The sequence below is a fragment of the Corvus hawaiiensis genome, chromosome 14, assembly GCF_020740725.1.
Source record: "Corvus hawaiiensis isolate bCorHaw1 chromosome 14, bCorHaw1.pri.cur, whole genome shotgun sequence".
NCBI classification, from domain to species: domain Eukaryota; kingdom Metazoa; phylum Chordata; class Aves; order Passeriformes; family Corvidae; genus Corvus; species Corvus hawaiiensis.
The window spans coordinates 228506-244181 of record NC_063226.1 but is presented as its reverse complement, the minus strand read 5'-3'; the positions used below and the strand labels follow the sequence as shown (position 1 = coordinate 244181).

At 37.2% G+C, this 15676-nt stretch overlaps 1 protein-coding gene across 3 annotated transcripts in view; it reads right to left on the bottom strand.

Moving 5' to 3' along the window:
- Nucleotides 1–2842: 2842 nt before the first annotated feature.
- Nucleotides 2843–15676, bottom strand: part of LOC125333112 (transmembrane 9 superfamily member 2-like) — a 28200-nt gene continuing 15366 nt past the window's right edge. Inside the window, exons 13-18 of one of the 3 annotated variants that reach the window (XM_048318761.1) lie at nucleotides 14180–14339; nucleotides 13373–13524; nucleotides 11871–11982; nucleotides 11289–11460; nucleotides 3794–3984; nucleotides 3401–3478 (exon numbers count right to left, since the gene is read on the bottom strand). In XM_048318761.1, coding sequence (XP_048174718.1) covers nucleotides 3821–3984; nucleotides 11289–11460; nucleotides 11871–11982; nucleotides 13373–13524; nucleotides 14180–14339 — 760 coding nt within the window. In that variant the 3' untranslated portion in view covers nucleotides 3401–3478; nucleotides 3794–3820. Of the gene's footprint in view, nucleotides 3479–3793; nucleotides 3985–11288; nucleotides 11461–11870; nucleotides 11983–13372; nucleotides 13525–14179; nucleotides 14340–15676 lie in introns of all 3 variants that reach the window. The other 2 variants (XM_048318763.1, XM_048318762.1) reach the window with 2 other exon arrangements.

Genomic DNA, 15676 nt, shown 5'->3' with positions numbered 1-15676 from the left:
ACTTCCTCTCTCCCAGTCCTTTGACACAGATCTCTGTAAATATTCGAGCTTTTGGCATAGCTGACTTAAGTAGGAGACAAATTTTAAATGTGAACTTGGAATCAAACAAAAACACAACTAGTATAAGGAACATCAGCAAGCCACTGAAGCCAAGCTTATTCTGTTCATTAAACAATCTTCCACCACAACTTGTCATGAATGTGCCACATGTTCCCAGCTCCCCCAGAGGAGCACTATTCGTAGTCCTCAGGAACGTTCATACAGGTGTGGGAATGGATCCCACATCCACACCACCCCCAACTCCCCTCCCTCTTGCACATCTGCATCTTCTTGGCATTTCCATTCAGGAACAAAGATGCTGTAGCTGTTCAACACTGTTCAAGCAAGTGGAATGAAATGTAAAACATCAGCACTGAAATCCCCCCTTCCTTTGAGGTTCTGTTGTAACTTGTCAAGTTTTACTTAAAATATGACAAACATGACATTCTACAACATCTGCTGGATTTGGGTGGTTATTACCAGGAGAGTCTCTAACTGGGGCTGCTTTATGTCATCTGAGAGCATCACAAAAACACAACGTAGGGAATGCTTTACTAAGTCTGTTGTTCTCATGGGAGTAGATGAAGAATGGTTATTTCCATGTGATAGCTATTATTCATAAATTAATATGAAACAGATTAGGTATCAAGGCATCAGTTGCTGGTATCTAAGTACTCAAAAAATTCATGTCCCCATAATGACCATTTCATCTTCAAAACCCATCACTGACTCAACAGAGAGTGGACAAGATCTTTAGCTGTGCTTGAAAACCTGCCAAAGAAAATGACATTATTACAGCCCATTCTGTGCTCAATAAAATTAAAACTAAGAAGTAAAACTAAGAAGTTTGTCTCTTATTTTCTGGCTAGGGCTTACACCACCTTTAAATGATATGTACTCAGAACCACTTGTATTTAACTTACAGCCAAGGGGCTTTCTCTATAAGCACAAAGCCAAATGACAGCTGGCACCTTTTCCGTGGTCAAAAAAAGATGCCAGAAAATGTTGAGGGCATATATTCAGATTCTCTACAAAACAGCACAAATCTTAGATCTGGGGACAGCAAAAGTATTTAGTATTTAAATTAGTATTTAGTATTTTGCCTCAGGAGGCAAAATGGGTGGTTGTCTCTTTGGCAGGGGGAGTGCAGCAGCAGCAGCAGCAGCAGCAAATCTCACACACACACACAAAGTTCTCTGATAACAGTTTGAGAACAACCAATTTTACTTCATGGCTCTGGCTCTGGACTACTGGCAAGCTTCAGAAACCTGTTCAACCCACTTTCTATGTTTTAGCTCAGTAGCAGTCACAGTAAAAGCGCCATAAATACAATTTTACAACCCATTGGACTTTGCCTCTTGTGAAAAGCATATTTATTAATCCGGAAAAATTTCCTGCTGGGAGTTTATGGCAATTGTAGCTCCAAATTCTCTCATGGATTCATTTCCCTCTGAACATGTAAAATTTAAAAGCAGCTTCATGCAACATAAGTATCCAATAAAATCCCACCAAACTTTAAATATTTAATAGGAAGGACTTGCATAAACAGAGCAGCACCAATTTCAAGAGCATGCAATCTTTAACAGAGTGAATGGTATTCTTGAACCAGCTGATAACCAACCACAACGTGATTTCTCTAATACCAATGCTGTTGTTTTCCACCTCTGGGAGGGAACAGAAGGGAAACGGAGATTTTGTCGGTAGGAGGGGAAAATATTTGCGAGGCCGAGTTGCCATCAAGAGCATATCTGAACCTCATTGAAAACTATGCTTACTGTAGCCAGCTCTTCCTGGTACACCAATGGTTGACACTTTTTAAGTTGTCTAAAGCTTCATTTTTATGCCACAGGCACTGTTCAAAAGATATGGCCTGGCAGTCATCCCACCTGAGTCAGGTGATCTGTCCCAACATTTCAGTAACCTGGAAGGAACAGCTACACAGGTGACAATTGATATCCCCATACCAAAGATTACCTTTTTGAAAGGATAATAAACATTAACTGCAGTTACGTAGTGTTTATATGACTATGAAAAGATACAGAGTCATTTTGGAGTCATTTTGGGTCTTGTTAAATTGTGGATTTAGGTGCTGAAAAGTAGGTTCCAGTGATGAATGTTTCCATATGCCACTTAAGTTTTGAGTATTTCACCCATTAATCTGAGTGAACATCCCCCTACTCATCTCCAACAGCATCTGTAACACAGCCATTGGAATTACATCTTTGCAGTGACTCTGCTCAGTTTCCACAGCAATGCAAGAATTTGGGGAGCCTCTTTAAAACCTTAACATTCCTGAGAGAAGAATCCATGCCATCTTTTAGCTGAAGAGGTTATTAAGATACTCCATCTCATGTAATCCAGCATTGAAGCACAAGCTCTGCAGAGGAGGAAAAAGGCTTCACCTTTATGAAACACCCATTCCCAAGCCCACTAGATTCACGTCTGAACTTCCCAACAAGCTCAATTAATCTTCACAGGATGAAGAATAAGGAGACATATGTTTCAGATGGCTACAAGAAGAAAAATGGGATTAATCTTTGATAGAAAGTAATGGTTTGCCCAGCAAAAAATATTTTGGGGTAAGTTGGAGAAAGTACGGAGCTAATGCACAGGTCCAGAAGCCCCTGCCCATCCTACAGCCATAGATTCAAGTGACCCACCAGTCCTTGCACAATCTGCGGCCAAAGCCACAGTCAAACTGCTTATAAACAATATAAAACTCAAAACCAATCAGCTGGTTAAACTAATATGATCTGTGTCCAAGTAGTGAAGACCTAATTAACAAGAAAGGAAACATGTCAGCTGGAGTTGTGCAGTTTTATTTGAACAAAAACCAGTGTCAATATTTTTAATAAGGTCTACATTACACTAAACGCATGTACATTTGTAAGAAGATAACCTAGTTGTAAAGAAGGTGCAGGATAATATGTACAATCATAGTTAAGTTAAAAAAATTCACATTTTACATAGATATACTTGACAGTCCTAGGCTTTCATATAAATGGTAACCAAAAGAGGTAACAAAAAACCCCAGACCCTAGTCACAAGGAAATTCAGCTGGAGGACTGCATAATGCACTCAATTTTTCAAATAAACTAGTTCACAAAATTCTTATTTGTCCTAAATCGAATTTTGGATATAATTTTTGAATTACTGTAATTAACATGTTCCATGAGCATACTGATATAAACAAAAATGTTTACGTTAAAATGGCAATGGTGCCATTTCCTTCAATAAAAATCTGTATTTTATGTTGTGGTCTGGTCTTCTGCTTTTACAAATTAGAATAATTACACAGGATGTTTTTCAATACATGGTAAAAATTATCAAACAGCAAGGGAGATACGTTCAAAAGACACTTTGAAAGCTTTTCAGTCCACCTTCACAACACTGTAAATCTTACTTACAAACCAGAAGCAGGCAAAAAATCCAATAGTCCCTGAAACGAGAAAGTAAAAATGGTTAGTTTATCTTACAGTTTGCTCTGAGAGAGAAATCTAACAAGTACTTCCCAGCAGGACAGAACAGAACATTGTAATCCAGCTAACTACCCAGAAAAACAGCACTTCTTAAATTTAACAACACACATTCATCCCCAGGCTAGGTTATTGATTTAGATCAATGATGACTTTTAGGGACCAAGCCGCTTCACGTACACTTAAGCCACCAATGACCGTGTTGACACCACCATGAGCAGGGACACAAGCACCAGTTCAGAAAGCGACTTTTATACACACACCAAGGCAGCCCCTACCTGGTTTTTTTTTTGGTCTACAATACTTCACCGCCACCTATGAATTATGACACATAACAAGGCCTTGGAAAAATTCACCTGTCCCAGTTTTATATTCATCGTGCTCTGTTTATACTTGAGAATAGAAATTTCTTCTTCTGTATATCCTGTTACTTCCTTTTGGCAAAGGAATGCTCTGAGTGCTACAGCAGCTGGAAGCAAGCAGCAAGTGAAAGCAGCAGTGACAAACCAAAACATTGAATGAGATTAGTGTATACCAATTTTCTAGTTTTAAACTGATGAACAAATTTGTGGTTTTCACCAACAGTCACTATTATGGGGCAACTGCAAAGACACTGTCCATCCCATTTACTTTTAAATTACTTTAAGAACTTCATATGCAAGGAGACTTCATATGCAAGAGTCCCAGTCAATTAATTTAGTCTTCAGACTCTAAAGGAAGCAATGCACTGCTCCTCACACTTTTACCTAGTTGCAAACTGCCACACAGATGTTAAGTCTTAACAGATAAAAAAAGGGAAGATCTCATTTGCACTGAATTCCCTCTCAAAGACACAGCTACATGCCAGCCCTGGAATAGCCCTTCCCAGCTCTACTGCAGGCACTCATAGTATCATGCACTCAGCTCCTCCAGTTTTGTATTATCCTTTTCTGTATGTACAGCCCACGTTTAACATCAGCTCCAATCTCTTTCACTTTTGTGACTGACTTAATAACTAGAAGATTCTTTATTAAGCACTTGGGTTTTTTACCTGAGTTACATTTCTGTCTTTCAGACCACATCTACACATTTCCCAAGCAAGGAACCTATCTTGGGATGCTTATTATCTGTATGCCAATTCTTACATTCCTCGTGCTACGATGTATATTTGTAGTTAAAGGGGTCTTGACAGACTATTATTATATGCCACAGATTACCCTTTCCCTCCAAGTTTGCAGTTGTTATTCTCTGAAACAGTAGGAGACAGCAGATTTATGGCTGTTGATAGGAGATCAGACATCAACCATACAAGGAATGTAATTCCTTTGTAGGCTTGACATCACTGAGTCTTTGCAGTTCACGGTGAATTCTCACTCCTTCCTACTTCCTCCAATACCAGCATTGTTACTCTAAGCCTTACTCTCACAGTTTTGTCCTAATAATGGTTCTCAGCCTCTGCTTCCTGGTTGTTTTTATAAAATAGCCCAATCCGAGCCTTTTTTGGCTTTGAAAGGAGTTTCTTCCAAATGTTTACCAGATGAGGTACTGTAAAAATTTATCTGCTGTTCTAGAACAGAAATGTACTACTATAACAAAAATGTACAACTATCCCAAGAACGACAGCTACCATAGTTTGCTGAGCATGCCACAACTTAATATGGGAACACACTGTAAATCCACATATTTTCCTTCGATCCTTGTTAGTCTGAATCTTTATAATACATCGGTTTTCTATAAAACATTGCCTCAGTCATAACAGAACTCAAAGACTTCACACTGTGAACAAGCGTTTCATCTATAAACAGATTTTCACAGATTTCAGTAACATTGATTTTCAACTCCCCCTCCTAAAAAAAAAAGTCTGTTTAGCAAATCAAAGACAAAGTACATCCTGCTCATTTTTTAAACTTTACAAAAAATATTGCCAATGTACTGGAAGGAGAGTAAGACATTGTTTTAAAGTGGTAATGTTTGTCAGATACCAGATCTGAATCATGAACTCAGGAGAGAAAGACAACACTCATCACCAAGACATAGCCTTAGGTAGTCAGAACCTCCTCTGGTGAGCACAGATTTCTTCTGTTGTTACTTCTACATAAATAACTGGGGCTTACCAGCACTGTAATTTCTTCTTCCCTCCCATGAACAAATATATCCTACAAACTCCATATGTGGATAGCTACAAGGACCAGAAACATCAAAAAAAGAACATCAAACTAAGGACTCCCATCATCTGTCAAATGTACCTCTCCTAAACAGCCACGTGATGCTCTAAGATCAGAATGGTTTAAAGGTGCTGGCACAAACTAGGTTGAAAACTGGTTTTCAACTGGGTTAAAAATCCAACTGCAGATTTAGGAGTGCAAATTAATCACACCAAATCAACTAGGTGGCTTTAGTGCTTTTTGTTTTTTTTAATAACATGGGCCAAACAGACTAGAAGCTTCCAAAGGCTCAGGTCAGCACAGAGTTGTGTTGACATTGCAAAATCAGTACTACTGGACAGAAATTAATGTAAGGTAAGAGAACATTATTTATAAGGTTCCCCTGAACAGTTGCTTTACCTACATGATTGCTTATGTTACTGCAAAACATTAACTTTTGCCTTTATTTTTAAGAACACGAACCACAGCAGAATGCCTGGTTCCACTGAAATTCAGTGTGTTTTCCACCTCAGCCCTAGGCGTGCTTGTGATACCATGAACACTATAAAGCCCACAAAAGGTAAAGCAGTCAAAAAGCTTCTGATTTCCTACACAGTAATAAATGTCCCAGTGAAAGGGATCTGCAAATGAGTAGCAGTCAGGGAAGAAAAATAGCTCTGAACTAGTGTGGCTCATTTGAAAATTCTAGCCAGAACATTTTCCACATTTTCTGTGTTTTAGCCCATTTCACAAATTTGTCCCTTGCTCCAGATTTTAGCACTTAATACTGGGCAGCACTTCATACTGGATCTTTAGGCTGGTGCTGACAAGTATCACAGGTTCTCAGATTCTCCTTTTAACTGCTTTGACTAAAAACAATCTTAAAACACAGCACACTCTGTTTCCTATACCCACCCGTACCTCTACCCAGTAAAATTGCTATTACTAGTTGCACTAGTTAAAATCCAACCTTACCATCTCACACTGCATGGCTTGAAATGTATTTTCTTGAAGAGCACAGGTAGCACTTCAATCTTGAGCGCTTTTCTATGCTCATCTTGCACCAAAATTAGAATAATCTCTTATTAAAATGAGCCTCTCATTAGAACAAGAGAGCTATTTAGGTAAGGTTTAGGTAAGATCAGACCAGGATCTTGCTTTTATTTGTCTCTTTCAAAACATATTCAAACTGAAACGCAAGTTTTGAAGCACTATCAACAAGAAGCACACCTCTGCAGCTCAGGCTTCTCTGACAGACTTCAATGAACACAACGGGACAGGGAGCAGATACCCAAAGGTATTTTTGGTAAAGCTGTTAAAAAAAAAATTCTAACACTCAGTACTTAAAAAAACCCCAAAAACACAACAACAAAAAAGACCCCAACAAAGCAACAAACAAACAAAAACCCACAGAAAAAACCAAAATCCCCAAACAAATAAATAAAATACCCCACTATTTGAAGGTGAAAGAGTTGAGACCATTACATTTATTTTCTGATTGGTCTAAACTCCTTTGTATCTTAAGGTTTTTACAGCTTTCACATGCACATCTCTATCAAATGACCCAGCGCCAAGCCGAACACCAATTCCTCCAATGAGCCTGTATAATCTGTTTGTTTGGTTTAATCCAATATAACAAATTCGTTTCCTGGCTAGTGTTTACTTTAACCAATCCTAACCACTCACCAGCTTAAACTGAATGAAAAAGCACCTGAATGGTCTGCATTGAAGAACTCACAATAATAAGGATAGATCCTTATTATTCCCCTAAGTGGGTGACCTGCATATTTTAAGATTCTATCTTTTTAAATAACCCCTACTAGCCTAGGAAAGTGATGCCATCCCAGTGCACAGCAGCTCACTGCACATCATTGATCTTTCTAGGGAGGTACAGGTAAAAGATCTTTTGCAGGACCCATTTAAAACTCACAAACCCAGATGTGAAGATGACTCATGACACTTCTTTAGCCAAGAAGCAAGATGTGTCCAAAAATCCAGGAAACTCAAGGCCCTTTTAAAGGTAGATTACCCCCAATAGTTACCAAGTACGTACATTATTTTTACTTTTCTACCAATGCCTAATGAACTATCAATTCACATAGCCCTGTACTGTGGCATTTTCTAACCAATTGTTCTGTACTACCAATACTGCAGAAAATGGAGTAGGTGAATGTAGTGGAAATGTAGTGTTTGCTAACCCATGACAGTGAAGAAGAAGGAAGAGACCTGAAAAACGACAGGGATCCTCCATCTTGCCTTCATCTACTTACCATATTAATAAACCTAAAAACTCTAAATTTTTCACCCTGTAACAAACTATGTATTATACTACCACCTAACTCACACCCTTGTAGATTCTAATTCATCCCAAAGCCTTGGCAGCTTTCTCCATGGACAAAGGTTAAAAACAGTGTTTTCCTGGGGGGATGGGTCCTTCAGGACAGGCAGAGAAATATTCCCTGCACTTTGGGTTCCAACATGGAGCCACTGATACCTCAGTTGTTTTTTGATTGTCTCAAATCAATCAACCTCAGCTTTACATTCTGCTGAATAGCCTGGTCTGCAAAATATATATACTACCACTTTCTGATACACAGAAACAAGATGTTATACACAAAGCCAGCACCTAAATGAGTAAGGGACAGTTATTAGTAAACCAGTTTAAATTCAAAATTAAAAACAAGGATTATTGCACAGAATAATGTCAAAATACATTACACAGACTCTTCTGCTCTATAAGTCTCTTCTAGCTTCATTGTTTAATGAAGAAAATAGAATTCAAAGCACGAGCAGATTGTAAGAAAGCAAATAGAAAAGCACTCTGCACTTGGCTGATACTTCTCATGTACCTTAAAAGCTCTCTGTATCATACTGGTTTCAATCACCGCACAGTGGTGGGTGCTTCAGAATCTCAGATTCAAAACACAATCTCCCCAGAAGATCAAAACTCAATTTTGAAAATGGCATTAACTCACAAGTGAAAATGATGTTCAAAAATAGAGGTCACTGTAAAGAAACATGCTTTGACTATGTTCAGCATTTTTTTGCCTCCTCGAATAAAATACATGTAATCATGTAGCTATCCCCATCCAACCTCACTTGTTATTTCTTGAAAGATTAGCTGCACTTTGTACATTAAAATCGAATTGTCTGGTTTGGGTGTACACACCATTAGATTTCACTGGTCAGATTATATTACTGTCAGTGTTACCATACAAGCATTCAGTTCCTATTTACTTATTCATTATGATCCCTTTTGTAATGCCCCGGGTAACACAACACGCTGCCATGGAGGAGGTATTAACATTGCCCTTTATATTCTGTCATAGTTGCTGAGACCTAATAGGCAAGAATAGAGAAAACCAAAATACCTAGTGCTAGCTTAAGTGGAACAGATCAAGGTCCCATTTTGGGAACACTATTCATACAAACAGTGTGTAAAATTACATTAGCAAACTCCTTCACCTCCAGAAACTGTGAAGGACTGAACCCTTATTTTCTAAAACAAGGGTTGCTATGGAATATTTTACAAAACAAAGCAAAGTTAAGTGTCTTCTGCTTGTGCCATCTGTTTAGAACAGCTTACATTTCAAGCCCAAAAATCTACCATCAAATTGAATATGGAAAAGAAAGTTATTACAGCCTTTTACATTAGCAAGGATTTATTAGGCACTCTGTGTATCTGTTGTACCCATTAGCTTTCTAGTGATTAGCTGTTCTATTAAATGGAAAAAAAAAAAAGGGGACCATGTAGTAGTTTTCCTCATGAGCTACAAAAGCAGCATAGGGAGCACCATTGTCGGTTTCTTTCAAAAGAAAAAGACGACGCTGCAAAAATAACAGCAGCACAGTTTATTACCGTACTTCAGGGGCCTCACTGGCCTTCACATCAAGAAGTCCAGGATCAGCATATCTGAAGCTTTTAATACCATTTCAGCAGCTGCTATGACAATTTCAAATATCATTTTATATATGAAAGGGCTATTTTTAATTCCACCAATTTGCATCTTATAAGTGAAATTGAAATTGGCAGGATAGCAACTAACCTATGCTAAAACCCAGACACATATTAACATATTGCTTTAGTTTAAAACTAATTAAAACATTTTAGACTATATTTTTTGGCTTTTTTAAAATATAGATAGATATATATTACAGAAGACACCTGCAGCTTGTCTCTTTCACCAGGATTTAAGCAGGGGGTTACCCAGCAATATGTGAATGCAAATATTCCATGTTTGCCTTCTAATAATTAAAAAATAGAAAAATTAAATCCTCCTTTTTTTTTCCCCTGCTTCTTTTGTCCTTCTTAGAAGACACACATTTCTAAAGAACAAGAACCACCAATAGCACTTACTGCTATTTAATATAATTTCTATAGCATAACTGCTTTGTTCAAACACATACAGCAATTTTCTTCTTCATTTTTTTATGAACATTGGTTTTTTTGCTTTGTGTCAACCAGTAGTAGAAGAAACAGAGATGAAAGAGGTCCTTCTTACTGCTACACTGATAAACTTGAAGTCTGACACTAAGACTTACTTTCATTACCTATTTTAGCCACTCTTTTTTAACTGCATTTAAGTGCACTTAACTAAAAGATGTATTTCACAAAGTGAACATGAAGTATCACAGCAGCTTTCCACAAACAGGCAGAAGAAGTTAAAAAGTAACAATATAAACTATCATGCCATCCACAGAGAAATCCTCTGCTACAAATCTTTGGAGTGACTATCAAGGCTGTTTTTATGAACAGCCCGTCATACATGAACAAGCATTTTCTCTAGTTCTGTCATTGCAGTATTTCATGATGCCAAGCAGTGACACCTAAAAGATCTGACTTCCTGTGTTAAATCTACATATACAACAGCAGCAGTATGATGAACACCAAGACAAAACACTCATGGCTATTTTTCAAGGCCAGTACTCTTCAAAGAGCCTCTTATTTCACTAACACATGGTAAATTGGGCACAGATTTCTCATCAAATCAACTTGGAAATTATAGTTTCAGTCAAGTGATTATGAACATTAGAATAATACTGTAGAAGACACTTAGTCTGCGTGAGTAACCTCAGAAAAGTTGGACAAGTAACACTGGAGAGCCATATTTCAAATCAGTTCCTCCAGTTAAGGTACATTTCCATCATTATGAAGTGGTGCTTAATAAGCAGGCAAGACAACTAACAGTACTAAAACTCTATTGTCAACATTCACTTTTTCCCCAGCACCATCCTCCTTCACTTGCTGATAGTGAAAGCTGAAAATATCTTTCATCCTCCATACACAGAGTGAAATTATCTCTAACTACAGAACTTCTAGAACCAATTATGAAATCCAGGATCAAGTTAACACTTGATATTAAAGCGAACAAGAACAGGCCTTTGAAAATATAATGGTTTGAACTCATTGCTAATATAATATTCAATAAAGGAAAATTAATTTTACCATAAATAAATGTAACTTCAAGTTAGGAGGAAAATGTAAAAAAATATCTTACTGTGCTATGTGGTGCCACGAACCATATAGGTAACACTGCCTAAAGAGTCATAAATTGTATTTAATGTTCCATGTAGTCTAAATTTCACCTAATGTTTCTCATTTCAAAACCAGAGCCCTCCATATTAATCTTAGTTCGAACATTGTACTTACCTGTGAAAAGGAAAAAAATCAAGACCATGATCATTGTGTAACCAAAGTATAAAATGGTGCTGGCAGTTCCTGTTATCTGGAGTTTGGAGAAGAAGTAATGGACTGCATAGATGAAGAGATAAACTGCTGTAAAGCTGCTAGTCAAGAACGACCTCCACCACCAGTGATAGTCCTGAAAGAAACAGTAAACCATTCACTAAGAATTATCATGTAGGAAATTGAATATAGATAAGATGGTGAAAAAATAACATTGTCTTATGAAACACATTTAATTCTGCAAAATTTAGATCGGAAAAATTCCAACACGCCACGTAGATACTTTCTTTCTTCAAAGTCAGCTGTATTGCTTCCACTAGGAACATGAAATTACTCTAAGATCAAGGCTGTTTATTTTTATCTCTTGCCAGCAGTGGATTTTGAAGCAAAAGGCACATTTCAGAAGAGTGGCTAAGACAGGTATGTCAAGGCTGAAAATGCAATCAGTTCAGTGTCCAGCACTTCACAGCGTATGTGAATACCTCACCGCTATTTCTAACATCTTCCAGATACAAGTCGTATCTACATCGAAAGTGTAACTTTTACCTCTGCACACAGATGGAAGTAGCACAGCAAAACTGTAGCTTCTGAACATGTAATTAGAAGAATTATAAAAACTAGGAACAGGAATCCAAACATGTAATACATCTGATGAGACCTAAAATTAAAACCAAATAAAAACGTGAGTCTCATTTTTGGTTGAAGCTCTGAGTTAACTCACAGTGTCACATTACCTGATGCTGGGGTGACTGTGCCTATACCACTATTGGCTAATTCATAAGAAGTTTTCTTTACCTGAATATACTCTGTAAACATGCATATATTTAAGCTAACAGTAATAAAATCATTGCTTTACAGAGCAACAAACTCTTCAATTATACCTGAAATCAGCATCTATGAACTTTCACAGACAATAGTTACAGGCAATTTCCACCAGAGATGTTTATCACTTCATGTCTCTTTGTTGGGAAGACCTTTAGCTTCCCCAACTCCTGCATCACCTGTACTCTTCCCTAGTTACAATACTAACTTCCTTCCGGCTACTGCAGCTAAGTTTTCCAGGCGTCTCTGCATACAACCAGATGTTCCTCCACTCCCATTCTATCCCCAGACCAAGGCTGACTTGAACCCAAGTGCTAACCAAACACAAAATCACCCACAAAAATAAATACAAGGGAAATATGTTCATTTACTTTTAATCTGGTGTCTTTCAGATAAGGGAAGTAAACAAATTATTGAGTGAAGGTGACAATTACTGCATTTGACAGAGGGAGTATTAGTTGCATATTCCCTCCATGCTTCACTTTTGTAGGATAAATAATGAGAAACAATTTAAGAATTTGCTAATTTCAACTACAAAAGTCCACAATACACCTGTTTGTCAGCTGATTGTATTTTTCAGCACAGCTACATTACACGGTTTCTATTTTTTTGAGGACTGATATAAAAAGCTAAACTAATTTATTTGCATTTAAGATCTGATTTAGAAAACTGTTCTGTAAGACATCTCAACCTGTACAGATGACATCATAAAAACCTGGCACCTTCAGGATAATATTTCCCATTGAACAACAATGTATTAGACATTTCACACTTACATTGTGAAAGTTATGAAAGATTGCACTGGTTTAATTTTTTGTGTACTGCTTGATTAGGTTTTGCAAGATTTAGGAGTGGAGTAATTGTCCATAGGGAGTGGAAACTGCTAGATCACATAAATTTCATAAATCATAACATAGTTACACAATGGATTAGGCTCTACCTAACCACAACAGCAAGAAACCACGTTTGTGCTGTTCAGAGCTAGGAAGTTAAACAAGGCAATAGGACTCTCATATCATACTGTTAAGTTGCCATTAAGAAGAATTAGTTTTGTAAGTTCTAAGCACAGAAATACAGACTCTGGAAATTCCATAAAATCTGTAAAATTATCAAAAAATTTTAAAATTGGTTTATTCCTTATATTAGTTGCTTTGGGATGCTCAAACTCACTGCGTTTATTATCATACCTGTATAACTATAGGGGGAAAAAAAAAAGTGATACTCACCAAATGCTATTCAGAATGAAAAAAAGTTGAATAAAAATACAGCCAAAGGGTAAGATACCACCCATGACGATACCAGGCAATGGCTTTGTGAAAAATGACTGCTCCGGGATTTGGCGAGGAATCTGGTTTGTGCGCACTGGATGTTCAATAGGCTGCAGAAAAAAATAACAGAAATAAAAGATTAATTATTACATCATAAATAAGATTACTTTTCCCTAATATTAGCATATAAGGATTTGATAAACATAACTATAATTTCATTCATAAGCCATCACAAGTTATCAAACAAAAAAACTGACAAACTTGATGTCCATCGTTAAGAAAAAGCACACGTGCTTTAGACATTACAACTATGAGACAGTAAGCAAGGTAGAACAAGAAGGAAATAAATCTGTTCAGTCCTTAATTAGAAACAAAATAAAATTAAAAAAATCCAATAACATCCCCTTTTTCTTAGTTGTCTGGCATTACCTCAAACTAATGAAGTACAAAACTGAAGCCTCTCTGAAGCACTACTTCAAAACTCAGCAATACTACTGAGGTATCACTGAAGCACAAAAGGCAGGTAAGACTTCCAAGAACATTATTAAAACCTGATTCTAGTGAATGGACAGAAAAAACCTGATTGGTGTGACATTACAAATATACACTCTGTTTCAATATCAAGACAGTAAAATATCATTTTACAATCATGGGATCACAGATGTTTCAATCCAACCAGATCCTGTCTGGAACTCCTACTTAGAGATTCAGTGGCTCAATTACAGAGGACAGGTGTATTTCAAATCTGTATTTAAAGGGCCCTACCTTCTCTTTGAAGCCAAAATAGGCACCAACAAATGTTAACGGGACTGAAATTCCAAACCACATAGCAAGAATAGCAACCAAAGTGCCAAAAGGGATGGCAGCTGAGGAGCCTTTCACCCACAGAATGAGATTCATAATGAAGAAATCAGCAAAGACAATCCTGAAAAATAAAATCAGAAAAGATACTAAAATATTCAAGAAAGAATAAATATCACTTAGTATTACAAAACATAAATCAGTTGAAACAAATGTAGCTTCTTTCAATCTTCCAATTTCCCAACAGTCCTAGCTCCTTTCACCACTGGTATAGTTAAAGTAAAAAAGCCTGCACCATCCAATGCTTGTAATGTAGGAACCTACAGTAAAGCCATTATTTAAATAAAGACTCTGTACATAATACCAAAAAGTAACAGAAACATGCCATTGAAAAAAAATCTATACAAAGAATGGAAAAATACAGAATAAATTTAAAAACTCCTTATCTGAACCTCCTTTCCTATTAAAATCAGAGATATATCCTTTATTTAGGTCCTTTATAAACAGTAAATTCCTTCTGAATAAATACAGTGATAGCAAAATCTCCTATTTAGGAAGCCCCATGGACTCTCACAACAAACGTAATGTGCTGCTGCAGTTTGTGTCACAAGGGGAAGGGGGCATTAAAGAGGGCTCTGCCCTAAAACAGAAATATTTGTATAAGCATGGAGTTACACATACTAAGTAGCCTATGCTTCTGGAGAATTTAAATAAAGACTGCACCAGTCATGACAAGTCTCCAGACCTGCTCTTCCCTCCCCCATTAAACACATCTGCCTCATTTTCTAAACATCCTGGACAAACACTAAAAAAGAACTCAGAGACATGAGATTAAGATTTCAAACATCCCATTCTGAAAACAAAGCAGAACGTTCATTCTGCAAAGGAACCTCATATAAAATAGAAGCTTGTGTGAATTGCCATTATTCCTGGATTCAAAGATACAGCACAGAAAATTCAGCCTCAGAAAGAGTCCTGCAAAGAGCACCATTGTCTGGGTTCTGTTAAAAAAGTGTTCCTGAGGCAGAATTTAAGCTGCCCTGAAGTGAACATGCATCCTTCCACTGTATTTAATTTAAAAATGAAGGAGGGAGGATTAGAGCAATAGACAGGCCCCTTTCTTCCTAGGAGAGGCCTGACACTTGCCAAAACTGTTTGGGGGAACAGACTTGTTCAATAAGCACACCCAAACGACCCCTGGTGTAAGCATCTTGTTGAACAAAAAATAAAAATCAAATCCATTTTAGAAGTCTTTCTAATCTTTATCATCTACCCAGGCTTATAACACAGACCTCACTTACCCCATCCACAGTTAGAAAAAATACTGCAAATATGAACTCTCATCAGTCTACTGAGATTAAAAAGGCCTTGGGCTGTTTATGATATTATGCAAATTCACTGAACTAGCACAGCGTAATCAGGACATCTGTTCATATTCTACCAGCCCCAGTCATTTTACTT